Genomic DNA, 20,286 nt, shown 5'->3' with positions numbered 1-20,286 from the left:
AGCTGTGTGGGATGAATAAGATACATAATGACTAACGAAAATAGGCCAATTTCATTCCAGCACATTATGCACATTAACCTATATACCGATAAGCTTGACGGTCAAATGTATTTCCATCGACTGGTATTTCCATCAATTAATATAAAGCATTATTTTGCTATGGGATTTTTTTTGGCCGACAAAAGTTTTATCAGCTTTTCATTTGGATGTATTGGCCGAAAGCAGGCAGTTGCCGGCTAACGGAAACCCTGACACACCACCCCACACTCACCCTGGCAGTAGGAGCACTGCTGCGGGCCTTGGCCAGTAGTCGACGTGCTCTCTCATATTCATTATTCTCAGACTCCAACTTCACAGCAGCCAGCCAGATCTCCTCACTGTTAGGGTTAGCCTGGAAACAGACAGATAGGAGGAAGGGTGTTTTACTTCCACCAAATGTTGGTTTACTTTGCTGTGTACCCGGTTGTTTTAAAGAAAGATACTGTTGGAATAAGCATGTTTACTCCGGCTAGCAAGCTCATTGCTCCTCTCTCACCTGGAAGGCCAGAGCCAGGATGCTGCGGGCAGCAGGCACATCCTCAGCCAGCCACTTAGACTTGGCCCCCATCAGCCATAGCACCTCAGCCTTCGGACAGTGAGCCACTGCCCTCTGCAGCAGTGCCTCCAGAGACTCCCTGGGGGGGAGAAGTAAAAGGGTGCATCGTGGAGAGATAGAAAGGGGGTCAGATGAGAAGAAAATGAGGGAGTGAGAGAGAGACGTGGGTAAAGACAGAGGGAGGAGATTGAAGATTGAATAGAGAGATTGAATAAGTAATGGTGAGAAAGTGTGAGGACAGGCAGGCTTTGAAACAATGATTGATTATAACTAACCGTATGGGTTTGGTTAGCTAAACTAGCAAGTCTGTTTGTTACCAAGGTAACTATTGTCGCTATCTAGTAAACGTGCTAGCTACTTCAGTGGATGTTAAACACATTTCTCCCTGCAAATGAACACATTTCTAGCAGTAAATTTGTTAAATTACTGCCATGGTATAAATCGGATAATCAACTTGGGGCTCTATGCGTTCTCTGGAAAATATTGCAACTCTGTGGAAGGTTAGTTCCACTTCGCTAATGCATTGTGGAACACACCTTCCACGTCCCTCATTATTTTCCAGAGAACGCATAGCCCCTTGTTGATTCCTTATATAAATAATTACTATTTTACATACACTAAATGAATGAAAAGCAACTAATGAAATTGATTGGCTTCTATTGAATCATTTGCCAATGACAACGTGCCATAGTGATGATATCTACTTTGATACAATTACAATCAATAGGTACAGGCATTTAATTCAACTTTCAACACACACCTAGTGCCGTGGTTCTTCTCGAAGTAGGCTGCGCGGAGCCACACACTCTTCTTGCTAGGGAACATCTGCAGGGCGTGGGCATAGATGGCACGGGCACACTCCAGAGCCCCATGGGACACACACTGAAATAAAAAATAATTACAGATAATGTATCAAACTAAGGATATGCCATATGTGTCTAATATAAACTGAGTATCTCGATAATAGATCCAGGGGGATCGCGATATTAGAGGATAAGGAATGGGTGAAAGGTCGTCATGCTTACACTCTCTGCATCCTCCATCCAGGTGTGTTTACAGTCCTCCTCCTCGATGCCGATGCCAATAACCGCCCGGATCACCGCCTGGCACGTTGCCACGCTGCCAGCTTTATCACATTCCTCTGCATCCTGGAGACGAGGGGGGAAGAGGCAGAAAGAATAGGTTGAGCGAGGAGAGGACAGAGAGGGGTACGGACGGGAGGGAAAATGAAAAGATGAGGGAGGGAAGAGAAGAAGAATTGTGAGAAAAGTTTGAAAGGGAGAGAGGGAGTTGAAAGGAAGGACAGGAGGGAGAGGGAGGAGAGAGCGAGAGAGAACCACAGGGAAGCCAGTGGAATGCTGGAGCAACAACAGAGTGATTTATGTGAAAACATGTCCCCAAATGCTCTAAAAAAACCACAACCAGGGATCCTCAACCATTTATAGACGGATTTATGGGTGGCCAGGGCTTCAAACTGTACTGGGGAAAAACATGATCTCTTTCTTTTGAGTTGAATCAATCCAGTGTTTGATCTGGCTCTGTAGTGCCAAACCCATATGCTTAATATTACCCCTGTGTACTCCAATATACCTCCCATGCCTGTTCCAGAGAACTGTTGATGGACCACTTCACTTTAGAGCCAAGAAAAAAGTCAAAACAAGGGGAAAGAAAGCAAAGAAATAAATCTGACAGATAATTGCAATCCAAAGCTTGGTTGCACAACAATAAGTGTAAGTTGAACAGAGGTGAAATGCACAGAGGTCAGAAAGACATCAGTCACCTACCTGCAGGAAGTGACACACACACACACTGTGCAAAGTGTTTGAGTGCTCCACTTGTTTTGTGCTGCAGTGATTAAATAACATGGACGACAGAGTTGTTCCAAATGACTCTGGCACGCCAGCACCTCTGAAGAGAGGAAGTGACTATAGTATCCTTTTACAGAGTGGAGTCAAGGGCAACACTGGCATGATTTGAGTAAAGGGTGAAGGGACTTTTCAACATTAGACGTTTTCCAAATGCTGGGGTGAAGCGGAAGGCTTTTGGATCATGGATGCGGGAGACAGTGGGTCACAGGAAAATAACAGGAGCTGGAAGTGGCTCACATCACTTTGTGCTTTGCAGCACAGTGGTGTTTCCTGCTCTAAACTCTCACCTCTCTCTCACACACACTTTCTCCCCCTCACCTGTATCCACTGTTCTCTGTTGATCTCGACCCCATTGGCCCCGAGTGATGTGATGGCTCTGTCAACTATCTTCTCCACCATTTGCGTATTCCCGTTGGCCTCCTCCAGCTTGGCGGCGGTGATCCAGATGTGTCGGTCCGTAGGGATGTTCTCACGGGCCTTGTTCAGGACACGCCTGGCATTCTCATAGGTCTCCAACCGCGCCAGTGCCAGCCACAACTACACAGGTAGAGGGGGCAGGAAGGTGAGGGAAGGGGGTGTAAAAAATAAAATAAAAAGTAGATATTTTGGGATGAGCAGTCAGGGTCAGAATGCAGAAGGTAGAGTTGTATGAGACTGGGTCCTTATGAGAACATTGATATTGTGCAATGTGTGTACCTCCACGCTAGTGGGACAGCACTCCACAGCTCTGCTCAGCATGATCCTGGCATCCTCTGGCTCCTCCAGTTCTACAGCAGTTTTCCACAGACGAACTGACTTAGACACATTCTCCAGCGCTGTGGGACACACAGAGAGAGGAGTTACACCTGGGGTTCCCAAACTTTTTTGGCCCGTGCCGAATTGTATAAATGACTGATCGTTTGTTCGTTCGACATGGTGGAATCTTTTTGTCTGTAAAATTAATTATGGCAACGCCTTTATGTGCTAATATTGATATAATAACCATCGTATGAAAGTCAAATTGGGAGTCATGGGATGACATGGTGCATTAGGTCCTCCCACTGCGACCCAGGAAACTTCACAGGGTGGTGAAAGCCCACGGTATGACCAGAGAAGGCACAAAGGCCAATTAACGCAACAGTTTTTGTGACAAAACGATCAGTAGAGTTGAAAATGCGATAGATTGAACACATTGAACATTTCATTTTTATTTGGTACATGAAAACGTAAGTGAAAAAGTACATTTTGTGTGGATTGTCATAACGTGAATTTAATCTGCAACAAGTCCGTTTTGGTGGTGGGAAAATACATATTTTCTTTAATGCAGATTTTTTAAAGATTCACATGAAAATTTGTTGCCAGTTGGATGGAAACCTAACTGCAGATTATGTTCTTCCCCCGTCATTTTCAAATCCGGCGATCCCACATGGGATTTCTGTTAAGTTACAGCCTTCATTTTTTCAACAAACTGTAATTTTTGTAGTTACTTAAATAAATACCTGTAGTCAACTTGTGCAAAACATTAGGAGATGAAGCAGATTGAGTTCTTCATTTGGTCTGTCACGATTTTACATTAGGAACCACCTTAGTTCCCCAGAACAGTTGAGCTAATCACGTGTTCCTTTGTAAATAGCACAATGGGAGAAAGAGTCCAGGTGTGTATTTGGTTTCACTTGCTAGTTAGCGAAGTGGCTGACTTAATAAGGAGATGGGGCATCATATAATGTTAGCTTTCTGCCGTGATTGAGAAGTCAAAGCACTTTGGATGAATTATCTGTACAGATGTCACTGCTGCCATCTCCATTTCCTTGTGTTTTTTTCCTCCCCTCCGTTGTCGGCTCCTGAGGCTTCTCCAAGCGACTCCACACCTGCTGCTCCAGAGCCAGAGCTCTTCTTCCTCCAGACAAGTCTGTCAAAATGTCTTTCTCTTATTAACATTCACTTACAAATGTCCAAACTCACTAAATTACATTCGGTAGCTACAACCTATACTTGAATAACTTATGAGCTGGATTGCCTGTCTTCGCAATTAGTTTATTTTCATTTGTGCTCGTTAGCATATTTAGCTAGCAGCCACTATACGCCATTACCTGTGCTAATTTTGTTAGCATTCTGGTAATAGACACCCAATAGTTTTTTTGTTGCATTTTTAGTGCCCCCTTGTGTACGAAGACGGTAATAACGTAAATCCCGACGACGTGACGATATGAAAATCTGGATATTGTCCAACCCTAAAACACAAAAATCTCTGCAAAAACATTTCATAATGTAATCATGGCAATTATTTTAATATCAACACATTGCCTCAATCTTCTAGGTACATTGTGATGGATAAATAGAGAAGTTTTTTATTTTCTTTCTATTGTGAAATACACAGGGGCAGCCCAGATATGTAGGGGCTGAAGACTTTCAAAGGAAGCAAAACATCCAGTCTCTCAAAGAAGTATGCTGCTGGGAACAGCACTGTGTGTGTAATGGAGCAGTGCTCCCACCATGACAGAGTGTAAATAGAGGGTGTGTCATGGCTAGAAGTGTCAATTGGGATAGGAAACAAGGTTCAAGGATGGGTTCAAATGGAGTGATGGCCTGTTGAACTTTTTTATTTCCCTCTTCTCTCAGTCTTTCCTTTCATCACTAGTCCAAGCTCAATAGTCTCAATAGCAGACACGTAAGCCTTGTTCACACTGCAGGCCTTAATGATTACATTAGTTTTGTTTTTCAAATTCGTATTTAAATACTGACTGTCCAATAGAGCCAGGCCGATATGGGATTTTTGGATCCAATTCCAATTTTAGAGTGGAAATATTCACCGATAACTGATATACAGTGCATTTGGAAAGTATTCAGACACCTTGACCTTTTCCACTTTGTTACGTTACAGCCTCATTCTAAAATGTATTACATAAAACTGTTTCCTCAATCTACACACAATACCCCATAAAGACAAGGTGAACACAGATTTGTTCAATTTTTTTTTGCAAATTTATAAAAAATTAAAAAACAGAAATGCCTTATTTACATAAGTATTCAGACCCTTTGTTACGAGACTCGAAATTGAGCTCAGGTGCATCCTGTTTCCATTGATCATCCTTGAGACGTTTCTACAACTTGACTGGAGTCCACCTGTGGTAAATTCAATTTATCGGACATGATTTGGAAAGGCACACACTCGTCAGTGCATAACAGAGCCATGAGGTGGAAGGAATTTACCGTAGAGCTCCGAGACAGGATTGTGTCGAGGCACAGATCTGGGGAAGGGTACCCAAAGAATTCTGCAGCATTGAAGGTCCCCAAGAACACAGTGGCCACAGTTTGGAACCACCAAGACTCTTCCTAGAGCTGTCCGCTCAGCTAAACTGAGCAATCGAGGTCGTATTGCCACATTGTTTCATGTATTTGGATATTTCTGTTAGGGAACACTACCCGGTGAAGTGTGCAATAACTAAATTCGCCCTTGCACTCCTAAAGAATGCAATTTTTTTAAAGCTTTGGCAAAGTCCACAAACTTAGTCTACTCTCTTCGTAACAGATTCTAGTTTTGGAAACAGAAAACTGTATTGAGATCAAATGTTTAGTCGATGAGAAAATTTGCAGAATGTTGGCAAAAAACCATCTTCTCCTACTGCCAGCCACTGGGTTCCCTCTCATCACCATATTTGGTAGTGCGTGGAAACACCTACCGGATGCTTCACATTTATACATCCGGTGAAATATCTTGCTCATTGTTCCATCTGTGGTTGGGGTTTAGCATAGGGACATCCCAAGGATCCCTGATAGCATCATCCCTCAGAGGACATCGTCAAGTCCTCTCACACAGCTAGTTAGCTGGACAGCTTGCACTTATCACAGAAATGGCGATTGGCGAAATGTGAATAAGGACCAGTCCCTACCAAGTGACATGTTTTTTGGTGTCTCTGAAAACCTTTGAAGGGTGGAGCTTGAGGAATACCCTTACTAAAGAGCAAAAATAAACAACAGATTTCACTGGCTTCACTAAAAAGCCATAACATTACCACAACTTTGAACTTCTTAGCACAGCACGTACTTTACATTTGGGCATTGCATCCATTGTTTGTCACGACACCCTACCATGACACTTTACGTAAATGGCCTGTGCGCATTTTATTGAGCTGGCAAGCGTCTATCCACTCAGCACTCACGGTAGAAGCAGTAAGACGAAGAGTTAGTTCACTCTCCTCTCCGACTGGTGTGGATGCGTTGGCCCGGTGGTCGTGTCCAGTCTTAGTGTAGCGCTCCAAGGCAAGATAGGCTTATAGCCATGGGGGACAAATAACGAAATGTACAAAAAGTCCAATTCTATCAAGAAGGGCTTTTATGACGAGCGTTATATTTGCATCTTATATTGGTCCATTTCAATGGATTTAACAACGGTTCGAAATATCGGCCAATAATATTGGTGAACCGATAAATCGGTCGGGCTCTACTGTCCAAAGAACAGGTTACAAGTGAACAAATGGGGTGCGTGTGTGTTCAGGCAGAAGTCATCTGCTGACAATACCACACTAGTTGTCATAGTAATGACTTGTGTGGCACAGTGGTGTAGACAGATAACTTCCTATCATTCAAAAGTTAGGTAGCAAGCTAAGGTGACAACAATGCCTACCATTGGCTGTTCAGACTCCAAGAAAAATAACAGATTCGAATTGGATATGCAAAACAACTTGATTTGAGTCACTTGAAACTGTCAATGTGAACAAGGCTTTACAGGTCTCAACAAGAACTGGTTTGCACCATTGTAGCTTTGAAAGGGCACAAACATCTCACCCTTCCTGAGGACGCGTTTCTTGGCCCTGACGTCAGTCTCCAGCTCAGCTGCTCTGATGTAGATACGGACAGACCCGGGGAGGTGACGCACCGCCTGGGCCACCACTGCCTTGGCTGTGTCCCCTGGCTGCAGCCTGGCGGCCTCCAGCCACACATCCTCACTCTGGGGACAAAACACACCCATTCATCTCACACACATTGCCTGGGCCACCACTGCCTTGGCTGTGTCCCCTGGCTGCAGCCTGGCGGCCTCCAGCCACACATCCTCACTCTGGGGACAAAACACACCCATTCATCTCACACACATTGCCTGGGTCACCACTGCCTTGGCTGTGTCCCCTGGCTGCAGCCTGGCGGCCTCCAGCCACACATCCTCACTCTGGGGACAAAACACACCCATTCATCTCACACACATTGCCTGGGTCACCACTGCCTTGGCTGAGTCACCAGTTTGTAGACTAGCAGTCACATCCATCAATCATTATCACCAATAAGGTGAAGTTTTTGAGCACTATCATTAGTCTGCAGTAATGTGCAAATTACAGCCAGAGGCACCTCTAGACTAGACCTATCTATCATCTAATACAGGGTAATTAGGCCAGCCCATTAACATCTGGAAATCTAACCAGGCCAGCACAGACACTGACTGGTGGAGAAATTGAATGCCTCATTTAAAACCTAAAAAGTGAGCACACAAATACACAGATAAGCATCATGGGAAGCAAGAAGTGCACTTTGAAAAGATACTTTACAGTTTGTGTACGTTACCTTTGGACACATCTCAGTGCCCTTCATGATGAGGTTCCGGGCCACCTGTAGTTTCCCTGTCACCTCCTCTAGCCTGGCCGAAGCAATCCAGGCGGGGGGGTGGTGGGGGTTGGTCTCCCTCACTGACTTCAGCAGCAGACGAGCCTTCTTAATGTCACTGCACATTCACAAGAAGACAGTCAACAATACAGACAGAGATATAGATCAGCAACAAAATGTGTGTTCGTAGTTTATTCTCTGTGCCACTCACCTGATGTCTCCTCCATGCGTGGGGATCATAGAGTTTAGGTCAGTGAGATAACCTTTAGGGTCTACCACTGTCTGTCCACTCACAGAGTCAGACACCTGAGAGGAGAGAGATGGAGATCAGCACAAATATACAAAGCAGGAAGTGATACTGGGGATCACATGCCGAAAGGTTGCTAGATCGAATCCCTGAGCTGACAAGATAAAATCTGTCATTCTGCCCCTGAACAAGGCAGTTAGCCCAAGGCCGTGATTGTAAATAAGAATTTGTCTTAACTGACTTGCCTTGTTAAATAAGGATAAAATAAAAAATAAATAGCACCCCCATTTTGGGGGATAAAAAGTATTCTGACAAATTCACTGATATGTGTATTACAGAAGTCAACATTTTTGTATTTGGTCCCATATTCCTAGCACACAATGACTACATCAAGCTTGTGGTTCTACACATTTGTTGTCTGCATTTGTTGTTTGCGTTTCAGATAATTGTGTCCAATAGAAATGTATAGCAAATCATGTATTGTGACACTTATTGTAAATAAGAATATAATATGTTTCTAGACACTTCTACATTAATGTGTATGCTACCATGATTACAGATAGTCCTGAATGAATCATGAATAATGATCCGTGAGAATGTTAGATGCACAAATATCATACCCCCAAGACATGTTAACCTCTCACCATTACAATAACATGGGAGGGTATCATTTGATATCATACCCCCAAGACATGTTAACCTCTCACCATTACATTAACAACATGGGAGGGTAGCATTTTATATGATACCCCCAAGACATGTTAACCTCTCACCATTACATTAACAACATGGGAGGGTAGCATTTTATATGATACCCCCAAGACATGTTAACCTCTCACCATTACATTAACAACATGGGAGGGTAGCATTTTATATGATACCCCCAAGACATGTTAACCTCTCACCATTACATTAACAACATGGGAGGGTAGCATTTTATATGATACCCCCAAGACATGTTAACCTCTCACCATTACAATAACATGGGAGGGTAGCATTTTATATGATACCCCCAAGACATGTTAACCTCTCACCATTACAATACCATGACCCAATACTTTTGTACTGTTCACATTATATTTTACATGAACATTTTAGTCATTTACCAGACGCTCTTATCCAGAGAGACTTACGGGAGTAATTAGAGTTAAGAGCCTTCCTCAAGGGCACAGACTGATTTTTCACCTAGTCTGCTCAGGTATCCGAACCAGCGACCTTTTGGTTACTGGCCCAACGCTCTTAACCACTAGGCTACCTGAAACCTGATATAGATGAAAACACCCTAAAATGAAAGCTGACAGTCTGCACTTTAACCTCATAATCATTGTATCATTTCAAATCCAAAGTGCTGGAGTACAGAGACAAAAAGAAAAGTATGATAATATCTGTCCTAATACTTTGAGCTCACTGTAGGTTGGGGAATAACAGTCAAACGAGACACAAGCTTGAAGTCAGTAGGAATGAAGTGATGCATTACCTGGCTGAGCCTCATGTCCATCAGTGTGTTCCTGGCCTGGCCGATTTTCCTCATGTCCAGCTCTCCTGTACCAGGGGTCATCAGGCCAGGGGTCATCCCCCCAGGGTACGGGCTTTCTAGACCACCGGGGAGGTTCAACTGGAGACGGAACCAACACAACAAATAAGAGTCTGGATGAGAACCAGCAGCCTAGAAATACATTTTGGCATGGGTAGGATTAGGTCTGTGGCAGTCATGACATTTTGGCATGGGTAGGATTAGGTCTGTGGCAGTCATGACATTTTGGCATGGGTAGGATTAGGTCTGTGGCAGTCATGACATTTTGGCATGGGTAGGATTAGGTCTGTGGCAGTCATGACATTTTGGCATGGGTAGGATTAGGTCTGTGGCAGTCATGACATTTTGGCATGGGTAGGATTAGGTCTGTGGCAGTCATGACATTTTGGCATGGGTAGGATTAGGTCTGTGGCAGTCATGACATTTTGGCATGGGTAGGATTAGGTCTGTGGCAGTCATGACATTTTGGCATGGGTAGGATTAGGTCTGTGGCAGTCATGACATTTTGGCATGGGTAGGATTAGGTCTGTGGCAGTCATGACATTTTGGCATGGGTAGGATTAGGTCTGTGGCAGTCATGACATTTTGGCATGGGTAGGTTTAGGTCTGTGGCAGTCATGACATTTTGTCAGCTGGTTATTGTCATGCAGAAGACTGCCGGTCTCAAGGTAACTGACCTTTAATTAACAAACAAGTTTCGCATCTCCAGGCCTCCACGCATACAAGCCTCTGATGCGCGCCTTTGGAACCTCTACATGTAAAATAGTCTAATAATTCCATTTAATCTACACTGGGTTACAAGTAAGGGATTACAAAAGACGGTAACTGTAATCTGTTACTTTACCAGAAAAATAAATATTGTAATCAGATTACAGATACTTTAGAAAAAACAGATGATTATTATGTGGGGGAAAAAAAGTCTGACACTTCTGTTTTCTCAATGACATTCAAATCAGCATTGAAAAAAGGATCAAGTTTAAATTTGTTCCACCTGAGCGAGTCTGACCACAAGGCGGCAGTGTAGCCTAGTGGTTAGAGTGTTGGACTAGTAACCGAAAGGTTGCAAGTTCAAATCCCCAAGCTGACAAGGCACCAATCTGTCGTTCTGCCCCTGAACAGGCAGTTAACCCACTGTTCCTAGGCCGTCATTGAAAATAAGAATTTGTTCTTAACTGACTTGCCTAGTAAAATAAAAAGGTAAAATAAAAAAATAAAAAGTCAGAGTGATGATGATGACACAACAAATGTGTTTTATGGATCATGGGAAAAGAGCAGGAATAGGTTTTTGTAGGCTACAGTGCAAGCTGTCTTCCAACGGTGCGACTGCTGTCGGCATCCAAAGATTATCCAACTTGAATAAACACGGCGATACGGATATCCCCGATTATTGATATCTTCATAGGGCATAGATCTTTTTTTCACCTTTATTTAACCAGGTAGGCCAGTTGAGAACAAGTTCTCATTTACAGCGGCGACCTGGCCAAGGTAAGCAGTGCGTCACAAACAACAACACAGAGTTACACATGGGATTAACAAACGTAGTCAATAACACAATCGAAAAATGTATATACAGTGTGTGCAAATGTAGTAAGATTGGGGAGGTAAGGCAATAAAATGGCCATAGTGGCAAAATAATTACATTTTAGCATTAACACTGGAGTGAAATATGTGCAAGTAGAGATACTGGGGTGCAAAAGAGCATAAATAAATAACAGTATGGGGATGAGGTAGTTGGGTGGGCTATTTACAGATGGGCTATGTACAGGTTCAGTGATCAGTAAGCTACTCTGACAGCTGATACTTAAAGTTAGTGAGGGAGATAAGTTTCCAGCGATTTTTGCAATTCGTTCCAGTCATTGGCAGCAGAGAACTGGAAGGAAAGGTGGCCAAAGGAAGTATTGGCTTTGGGGATGACCAGTGAAATAAACCTGCTGGAGCACGTGCTACGGGTGGGTGTTGCTATGGTGATGAGTAAGCTGAGATAAGGCGGGGCTTTACCTAGCAAAGACTTATAGATGACCTGGAGCCAATGGGTTTGGAGATAGATATGAAGCGAGGGCCAGTCAACGAGAGCATATAGGTCACAGTGGTGGGTAGTATATGGGGCTTTGGCATCAAAACTGATGACACTGTGATAGACTACATCTAATTTTCTGAGTAGAGTGTTGGAGGCTATTTTGTAAATGACATCGCCAAAGTCAAGGATCGGCAGGATAATCAGTTTTACGAGGGTGTTTAGCAGCATGAGTGAAAGAGGCTTTGTTGCAAAATAGGAAGCTGATTCTAGATTTAATTTTGGATTGGAGATGCTTAATGTGAGTCTGGAAGGAGAGTTTGCAGTCTAACCAGACACATAGGTATTTAAAGTTGTCCACATATTCTAAGTCAACCATCCAGAGTTGTGAAGCTAGTCGGGCGGGTGCAGGCAGTGATTGGTTGAAAAGCATGCATTTAGTTTTACTAGCCTTTAAGAGCAGTTGGAGGCCATGGAAGGAGTGTTGTATGGCATTGAAGCTCATCTGGAAGTTTGTTAACACAGTGTCCAAAGAAGGGCAAGAAGTATACAGAATGGTGTCGTCTGAGTAGAGGTGGATCAAAGAATCACCAGCAGCAAGAGCAACATCATTGATATATACAGAGCAGCGAGTTGGCCGAGAATTGAACCCTGCGGCACCCCCATAGAGACTGCCAGAGGTCCAGACAACAGGCCCTCCGATTTGACACACTGAACTCTGAGAAGTATTTGGTGAACCAGGCGAGGCAGTCATTTGAGAAACCAAGGCTTTTGAGTCTGCCGATAAGAATGCAGTGATTGAGTCGAAAGCCTCTGTGATTCACACTGCTGCTTTCTCATTTAGCTATTTGCGCCTCACGGATTGTGGTTGTTGTGGATGAACGTTCACAAATCTAAATGTGTTCTCGAACTCAATAATGGTTGAATTCAAGAAATGTAAGCTGCCTATCAAGCATCGTTTTTGAAACCAGTGGACAGCCAGTGAAAAATGCCCTTTTGCAAGAGCTACATAGTACGGATCTCAGCCTATGGAATAAGCATGGGGCTTTTCTTGCTGGGAAAAACTCCCTAGAAAGGCCAGAACATAGGAAGAAACCTAGAGAGGAACCAGGCTATGAGGGGTGGCCAGAGATAACAGAACATGGTCAAGATGTTCCAATGTTCATAGATGATCAGTAGGGTCAAATAATAATAATCACAGTGGTTGTAGAGGCTGCAACAGGACAGCACCTCAGGAGTAAATGGCTTTTTCAGTTGGCTTTTCATAGCCGATCATTCAGAGTATCTCTACCGCTCCTGCTGTCTCTAGAGAGTTGAAAACAGCAGGTCTGGGACAGGTAGCACGTCCGGTGAACAGGTCAGGGTTCCATAGCCGCAGGCAGAACAGTTTAAACTGGAGCAGCAGCACGACCAGGTGGACTGGGGACAGCAAGGTGTCATCAGGCCAGGTAGTCCTGAGGCATGGTCCTAGGGCTCAGGTCCTACTGTTCGGCCCGCCTTTTCCTGTAGTCCACGATCAGCTCCTTTGTCTTGCTCACATTGACGGAGAGGTTGTGGTCCTGGCACCACACTGCCAGTTCTCTGACCTCCTCCCTATAGGCCGTCTCATCGTTGTCGGTGATCAGGCATACCACTGCTGTGTCATCAGCAAACTTAATGATGGTGTTGGAGTCGTGTTTGGCCACACAGTCGTGGGTAAACAGGGAAAACAGGAGGGGACTAAGTACACACCCCTGAGGGGCCCCAGTGTTAAGGATCAGCGTGGCAGACGTTTTGTTGCCTACTCTTACCACCTGGGTACGGCCCATCAGGAAGTCCAGGATCCAGTTGCAGAGGGTGGTGTCGTGCATGCTTTAGTGTTGCTTGTCTCGAAACGAGCATAGGATTTGCCCTTTAAACAGCGGCATATTATCAAGATATCAGTGTCCCCAACATAAAGGTAAACTATAGGCCTATAACAAATTTATTTTACCTTTTATTTAACTAGGCAAGTCAGTTAAGAACAAATTCTTACTTTCAATGACGGCCTAGGAACAGTGGGTTAACTGCCTGTCCAGGGGCAGAACGACAGATTTGTACCTTGTCAGCTCGGGGGTTTGAACTTGCAACCTTCCGGTTACTAGTCCAACGCTCTAACCACTAGGCTACCCTGAAATGCGGCATATGGCATTTCTTTCCCACGTGTAAATAGCACTTTTCAGTAGTGCTCAAAGCATGCCATTCCATGAGCACAGGATTTATTTTTCAACTTGAATCAATGAGCCCAATCAGTCCTCCATGACAACAAAATCATAAACAACAGAGTAGGGCTGGCTAATAAGTCCTTGGTTTTGGGGTCATGCGCAGGTAAAACAATTTGGCTAATCTATACTGCCAGTCAGTCCAATAAATGTTGTACCCCTTGATCTTCAAGAATAGGACTTGGAAATATGGAATTCTGATAGACTTTTGTTTTTAATGTAAAGATATAATTTAATAGTATTATTATATGTAGTAGAAAGTGATAGGTTAGAAGAAGCCTACATAACCAACCCATAAAGTAAAATTAAACATCCATACACGGCCAGCAATGTAAACTTTAACATTGATTTATCCTGCAATAGATGACGTTCAATTGGTAACATAGAGTTTTGACTTCTTCTAATGCCTCTTAAGGGGAAAGTAATCTCAAGGTAACCGAATGTAATCACATTACATAACTGAGTTTGGGTAATCCAAAAGTTACTTTATAGATTACAATTTTAGACAACTACTAAATGTTACGGATTACATTTAGAAAGTAACCTACCCAACCCTGAATATACACCCTCACAATAAATCTATTATTTATTTTAGTCCGGTCTAACGAAACATGATATGAAGAAAATGTATTTCAGAAGAACAGAATATGAGTTGGCTTGCTGTATGTTAGTTATATGGCTATGCTCCATGTCATAGGCTGTAGGCTTGTTCATTTAGCTGGCAAGATATGCTTAAAAATCCTGTGCCATTATTTTATAGTAAGTGTAAAAGTGATCATTTGAAACAGGTCATATATGCTAGATTTAGTTATTTGTCAACCTTAGTTGTGAATGATACAAACCTTAGAATGTCTTAGAAATCAGAAAAGATATGGGCTGCATGGTGGGACTATAGGCTAATGATGATTTGAGAAAGTAGCAAAAAAAAGATTTGCGCTCTGTTCCTTGCCTCAGGCTGCACAACTTGTTCTCTCATCAAGTGATCATATTTTCACCCATCAGACAATTCTAAATGAATATCATGTCTTCGATTTAGAATGTCCCATTATCAAAAGGACAGGGGAAAAAAGACATGTCATCTGTATGTACTGGTGTGAATGGAGGCAGCATGCTTTCCCGCCAGTCCGATTTGTAGGCGACTTGGGTTAGTGGAGCATAATTTTCACTCCATTTATTTCACTCCACGCATCAACCACTGTTTGAGGAGCACGCTCTTGCTGCCCGACGGGATTTTCCACCCAAATTATGTATGCCACGGGCCCTTCAACCTTGATCCTGCAGCTACCCAGTGCTTAATTTGGGAGTGGAAGTGGAAGCTGTTCGGGAACATTGATAGTAACATGTTTTCAGAACAAAACATTTCACTAAACTGTTGACAGCCCGTCTGCACGCTTGAGAAAGGAATAAAGGAGAGGAGATGGAAACGCATGGTGGTGAGATAAGCTGTATAGCTAAAGGTAATGTTACTAAGCTAATCAAAATCAAATACAAATTCACTAATTGTAGGCTAACTGTAAGCCGACCTGCACAATCAATGAACCAGCAGCATTGCCTAGGGCTATACATTCTCTCCCAGACTCATGGATAGACATTTTGGAGCGTAAGGTAACCAGTTCATCCAGTAAGCATAATAATACAGTCCACACTCACAGACTATACCAACTATGTATCAAATACATTTTAAATCAGTTATGTTTGATGTTTTTTTTCCATGCATAATATGTATTGTATAAGGGCACGATCATTTTAATGTAGTTTTTTTTGGGGGGGCTTGGACTCATAAGACCATGCATAGGCTCTAATAGTATGGGTGTTTTGAATTAATCACCGTAGAAAGCATTTACATTGATGTCAGGGTGGTTAGAGGGACAAGAGCCCCGAGTACCAGGCCATTAGGGCCTGATGGAGGGACAAGAGCCCCGAGTACCAGGCCATTAGAACCTGATGGAGGGACAATAGAGCCCCGAGTACCAGGCCATTAGGACCTGATGGAGGGACAATAGAGCCCCGAGTACCAGGCCATTAGAACCTGATGGAGGGACAAGAGCCCCGAGTACCAGGCCATTAGGACCTGATGGAGGGACAATAGAGCCCCGAGTACCAGGCCATTAGAACCTGATGGAGGGACAATAGCCCCGAGTACCAGGCCATAAGAACCTGATGGAGGGACAAGAGCCCCGAGTACCAGGCCATTAGGACCTGATGGAGGGACAATAGAGCCATGAGTACCAGGCCATTAGAACCTGATGGAGGGACAATAGAGCCATGAGTACCAGGCCGTTAGGACCTGATGGAGGGACAATAGAGCCATGAATACCAGGCCGTTAGGACCTGATGGAGGGACAAGAGAGCCCTGAGCATCAGGCCATTAGGACCTGATGGAGGGACAATATAGCCATGAGTACCAGGCCGTTAGAACCTGATGGAGGGACAATAGAGCCATGAGTACCAGGCCGTTAGAACCTGATGGAGGGACAAGAGCCCCAAGTACCAGGCCATTAGGACTTGATGGAGGGTCAATAGAGCCATGAGTACCAGGCCGTTAGAACCTGATGGAGGGACAATATAGCCATGAGTACCAGGCCGTTAGAACCTGATGGAGGGACAATAGAGCCATGAGTACCAGGCCGTTAGAACCTGATGGAGGGACAATAGAGCCATGAATACCAGGCCGTTAGGACCTGATGGAGGGACAAGAGAGCCCTGAGCATCAGGCCATTAGGACCTGATGGAGAGACAATATAGCCATGAGTACCAGGCCGTTAGACCTGATGGAGGGACAATAGAGCCATGAGTACCAGGCCGTTAGAACCTGATGGAGGGACAAGAGCCCCAAGTACCAGGCCATTAGGACCTGATGGAGGGTCAATAGAGCCATGAGTACCAGGCCGTTAGAACCTGATGGAGGGACAATATAGCCATGAGTACCAGGCCGTTAGAACCTGATGGAGGGACAATAGAGCCATGAGTACCAGGCCGTTAGGACCTGATGGAGGGACAATATAGCCATGAGTACCAGGCCGTTAGGACCTGATGGAGGGACAAGAGAGCCATGAATACCAGGCCGTTAGGACCTGATGGAGGGACAAGAGAGCCATGAGTACCAGGCCGTTAGAACCTGATGGAGGGACAATATAGCCATGAGTACCAGGCCGTTAGGACCTGATGGAGGGACAATAGAGCCATGAGTACCAGGCCGTTAGAACCTGATGGAGGGACAATAGATCCATGAGTACCAGGCCGTTAGGACCTGATGGAGGGACAATAGAGCCATGAGTACCAGGCCGTTAGAACCTGATGGAGGAACAATAGAGCCCTGAGCATCAGGCCATTAGGACCTGATGGAGGGACAATAGAGCCCTGAGACCCAGGCCATCAGGACTAGATGATAGTTAGCAAGTTGGGTACTCTCGAAGTATGTCCAGTGCATAAGAGGAGATTACCGCGACTCAACAGTCACATGGAATTTTACTGCGGTCATGACTCATGACTGCTGGTGTAGCGGTAATACAGTCACCCCAACAGCCCTAGGTAGGATTTGGAGAATGTTTCAGTGGCAGAAGTTGACTTCTACAGGCACATAATGAAACTGCAACATGTGACAAAACAGAGAGTGTGGTATGAGAGTATGGCAATGCATGACCCTTAGAAGTTGGTGATGCTTGAGTGTGTGTCTGCTTCTGTGCATGTAACGTTACTAACCCCCTGCAGTGGGTCCACAGTGGTGTGCTTGTCTCCTGTGGTCAGGTGTTTGGAGAAGAAGCTGTCTGGTACAGGGGTGAGTTTCTCATAGCGCGGGTTCCTCTGGCGCTTGTTCCTGGCATCGCCAACCTCCGGGATACTCAGCCACTCCTCATCTGACATTCCTGACAGCTTCCTCTACACACAGAGACCAAGAGCCAGAGAGAGAGAAAGGGAGAGAGAATTAAGAGTAGAATAGACGTATTGCTTTCAGTGTCATTATCCATTAAGAGATGGAAATTGTGTCTTTGGCAGATTTAAAGGTAGAACTGCTCGGAGACAGTACATGAGAGTTGACTCTGTTGCCATGAGAACACAGTGACCAACCTTGAGGTCAGAGAACTGCTGCTGGATCTTGGGGCGCTCCATACGGTACTTCTCTATCTCATCCTTCTCCCTCAACTCCCTGGGGACCACACAGGACAGACTGGGTTAACACAACAGAGCAGTAACACACACACACACACACCCTCAGGAGCAGTAACCCACACTAATAAACACATGGAATTATCTTCTCTCACCTCCTCTCCTTGCGTCGTTCGTCCATCCTCTTGTCCAGAGCTGCGTAGATGGCATCTGCCTCCTCGTCGTCTTTCTCATAGGGTCCACTGGAGAACAGACTGCCAGCATAGCCGTTAAACTGAGACAAAGTGGACAGAGGTAGGTGTTACAATATGTTGTGAGATGAGCTTTGCCTGAACTTGTTCTTGGATGTCATGTGTAAACAAGCACCTCATCATAGTTGGTGTCATTCAGATCCTCTTCGTCGTCTTCCTGGTTCTTCTTCATCTTGTCCCCCACCGTCCTCTGCCCCGGGGGAGCATGGCGGTCATCCACCGGGTCGTTGGCATCTCGAGCGGGTCCGATATCAGAACGGGTGGTGAAACCTGTGGCTCTGGAGACAGAAGAGGTGGAGTTAGATGGAGAGATTCAACAACAGACTAGAACATTATTCTTCAATCTAGCCAGCAGATCCAACCCACTTGCTTACAGCTGCACTAGGGTCAGACAGGCTTCCTGTGTAGATTATTACACAGCAGAGCAGGCGCAAGAGATGGCTTGGAAAACATACCTCAATCCAGGGATGAGAAATGTGGTGTTCTTCAAATTGTCCCATTATCCCAACTGTTACACCAAGAAGATTAAACGACTGCTAAAAAAACTAGCAAAAAACTAAGTTGTTTTGGGATAATGGGGCAGTTAAATTGGGATAATGGGGCAATTCGGAGTATAACTCATTTCTCATCCCTGTATCGAGATACATATTCCGAGCCATATCTCGGGTTGGCTCAGTGGTGTCTTAATCTACACTGGAAGTCTGTCTGACTCTAGTGCAGTTGTTAGCAGCTGGTCAGATCTGCTGGCTATCTTCAATCCTGCTCCTGGAGACCACAGCCTCTAGTTTTTGTTTCAGTCTGGTTCTTGAGTGTTTACGTAGGTAGATAGCGAGCCAAACATTGCATTGGTACACAAGTAGTTACTAACGTTACTTAATAACAAGAAAGAAGGAATTTTAGACGTATTGCATCCTAACACTATTAGCAAGATTTAGGTACAAGTACTTGATTGCCAGCAAAATTCAAGATTGTTTTCCAGTCAAAGGTGGCTTAGTTACTGTAGCTAGCTATGTGGCTAAGCTAACTAACATCATGCCTGCTTACCCTCTGCCGAGTCCAGGCACATAGCCTAGCGGCGCGGCCATCCCAAGGAAGGGCTTTTTCTTCTTGCCCATGAGCGGGGAGGACATGGGCATTGGCGGGGGCTCGGCATTTCGCCCGCCACCCCGGCCACCTCCAGAGCCTCTACCAGAATTCTGCCCGCCGCCCCCAAAGCCTCTACCATCATTCTGCCCGCGGCCACCGGAGCCTCGACCGAAATTCTGTCCACCGCCCCTAGAGCCTCTACCATCATTTTGATTTCTGTTGTTATAGTTTCCATCTCTGCCAGCCATCGTGGCTAGTTATACCGACAACGCGGTTCACTCACTAAGGTATAATAAGAACGGGTTCACTTCCGGAATAATCTTCTTCGTATGAGCTTCCGGCAGACTGGAACTTTTGGAAATAATAACATACGCACTTCCTTTTACAATCATGGCATTGGTCTGCAACAGCGCCCCCTGTGGCGCTCCACAACTACTACTGCCATGCTCTACCAGCAGAGTGCAGCAGACTACAGGAAAATGTGCAGGCTAGGAGAATAGCCAACTTTAGGCCCATTGCACATATCCCAGACATGGCAACTGGCATTTGGAGTCTAAATGGTTTATTAAGTCTACCTGTAACTATAGGGAATAAATATGCATTGGTTTCGGGTCATGTATTTGATCAGCACATAGTAGAGTGAATCTGCTAGCCCTCATCAACAGAAGCTCATTAGGCTACCTCAGTCTGGGTTGACAGCCAGGTCATTTTGAGTCTGCATTTCACCATTATTGACATAATGAAAGTCGACACTGTCCTATTTCTTGAGAGAA

The 20,286-nt window shown here is 44.7% G+C and overlaps 1 protein-coding gene across 2 annotated transcripts in view; it reads right to left on the bottom strand.

Annotated features, from left to right (window-relative positions):
• prpf6 (PRP6 pre-mRNA processing factor 6 homolog (S. cerevisiae)) overlaps positions 1–19,850 on the bottom strand; it is a 34,991-nt gene extending 15,141 nt beyond the window's left edge. The window contains exons 1-16 of one of the 2 annotated variants that reach the window (XM_042304079.1): positions 19,472–19,850; positions 18,543–18,705; positions 18,332–18,450; positions 18,138–18,216; positions 17,772–17,948; positions 9,759–9,896; positions 8,246–8,340; positions 7,996–8,152; positions 7,445–7,498; positions 7,228–7,336; positions 3,160–3,278; positions 2,782–3,000; positions 1,621–1,743; positions 1,356–1,477; positions 536–674; positions 272–391 (exon numbers count right to left, since the gene is read on the bottom strand). In XM_042304079.1, coding sequence (XP_042160013.1) covers positions 272–391; positions 536–674; positions 1,356–1,477; positions 1,621–1,743; positions 2,782–3,000; positions 3,160–3,278; positions 7,228–7,336; positions 7,445–7,498; positions 7,996–8,152; positions 8,246–8,340; positions 9,759–9,896; positions 17,772–17,948; positions 18,138–18,216; positions 18,332–18,450; positions 18,543–18,705; positions 19,472–19,761 — 2,223 coding nt within the window. In that variant the 5' untranslated portion in view covers positions 19,762–19,850. Of the gene's footprint in view, positions 1–271; positions 392–535; positions 675–1,355; positions 1,478–1,620; positions 1,744–2,781; positions 3,001–3,159; positions 3,279–7,227; positions 7,391–7,444; positions 7,499–7,995; positions 8,153–8,245; positions 8,341–9,758; positions 9,897–17,771; positions 17,949–18,137; positions 18,217–18,331; positions 18,451–18,542; positions 18,706–19,471 lie in introns of both variants that reach the window. The other variant, XM_042304078.1, reaches the window with a different exon arrangement.
• Positions 19,851–20,286: the final 436 nt, after the last annotated feature.

The sequence above is a fragment of the Oncorhynchus tshawytscha genome, linkage group LG22, assembly GCF_018296145.1.
Source record: "Oncorhynchus tshawytscha isolate Ot180627B linkage group LG22, Otsh_v2.0, whole genome shotgun sequence".
NCBI lineage: Eukaryota > Metazoa > Chordata > Actinopteri > Salmoniformes > Salmonidae > Oncorhynchus > Oncorhynchus tshawytscha.
The sequence above is the reverse complement of the archived record's forward strand: the minus strand, read 5'-3'. Positions and strand labels throughout refer to the sequence as shown.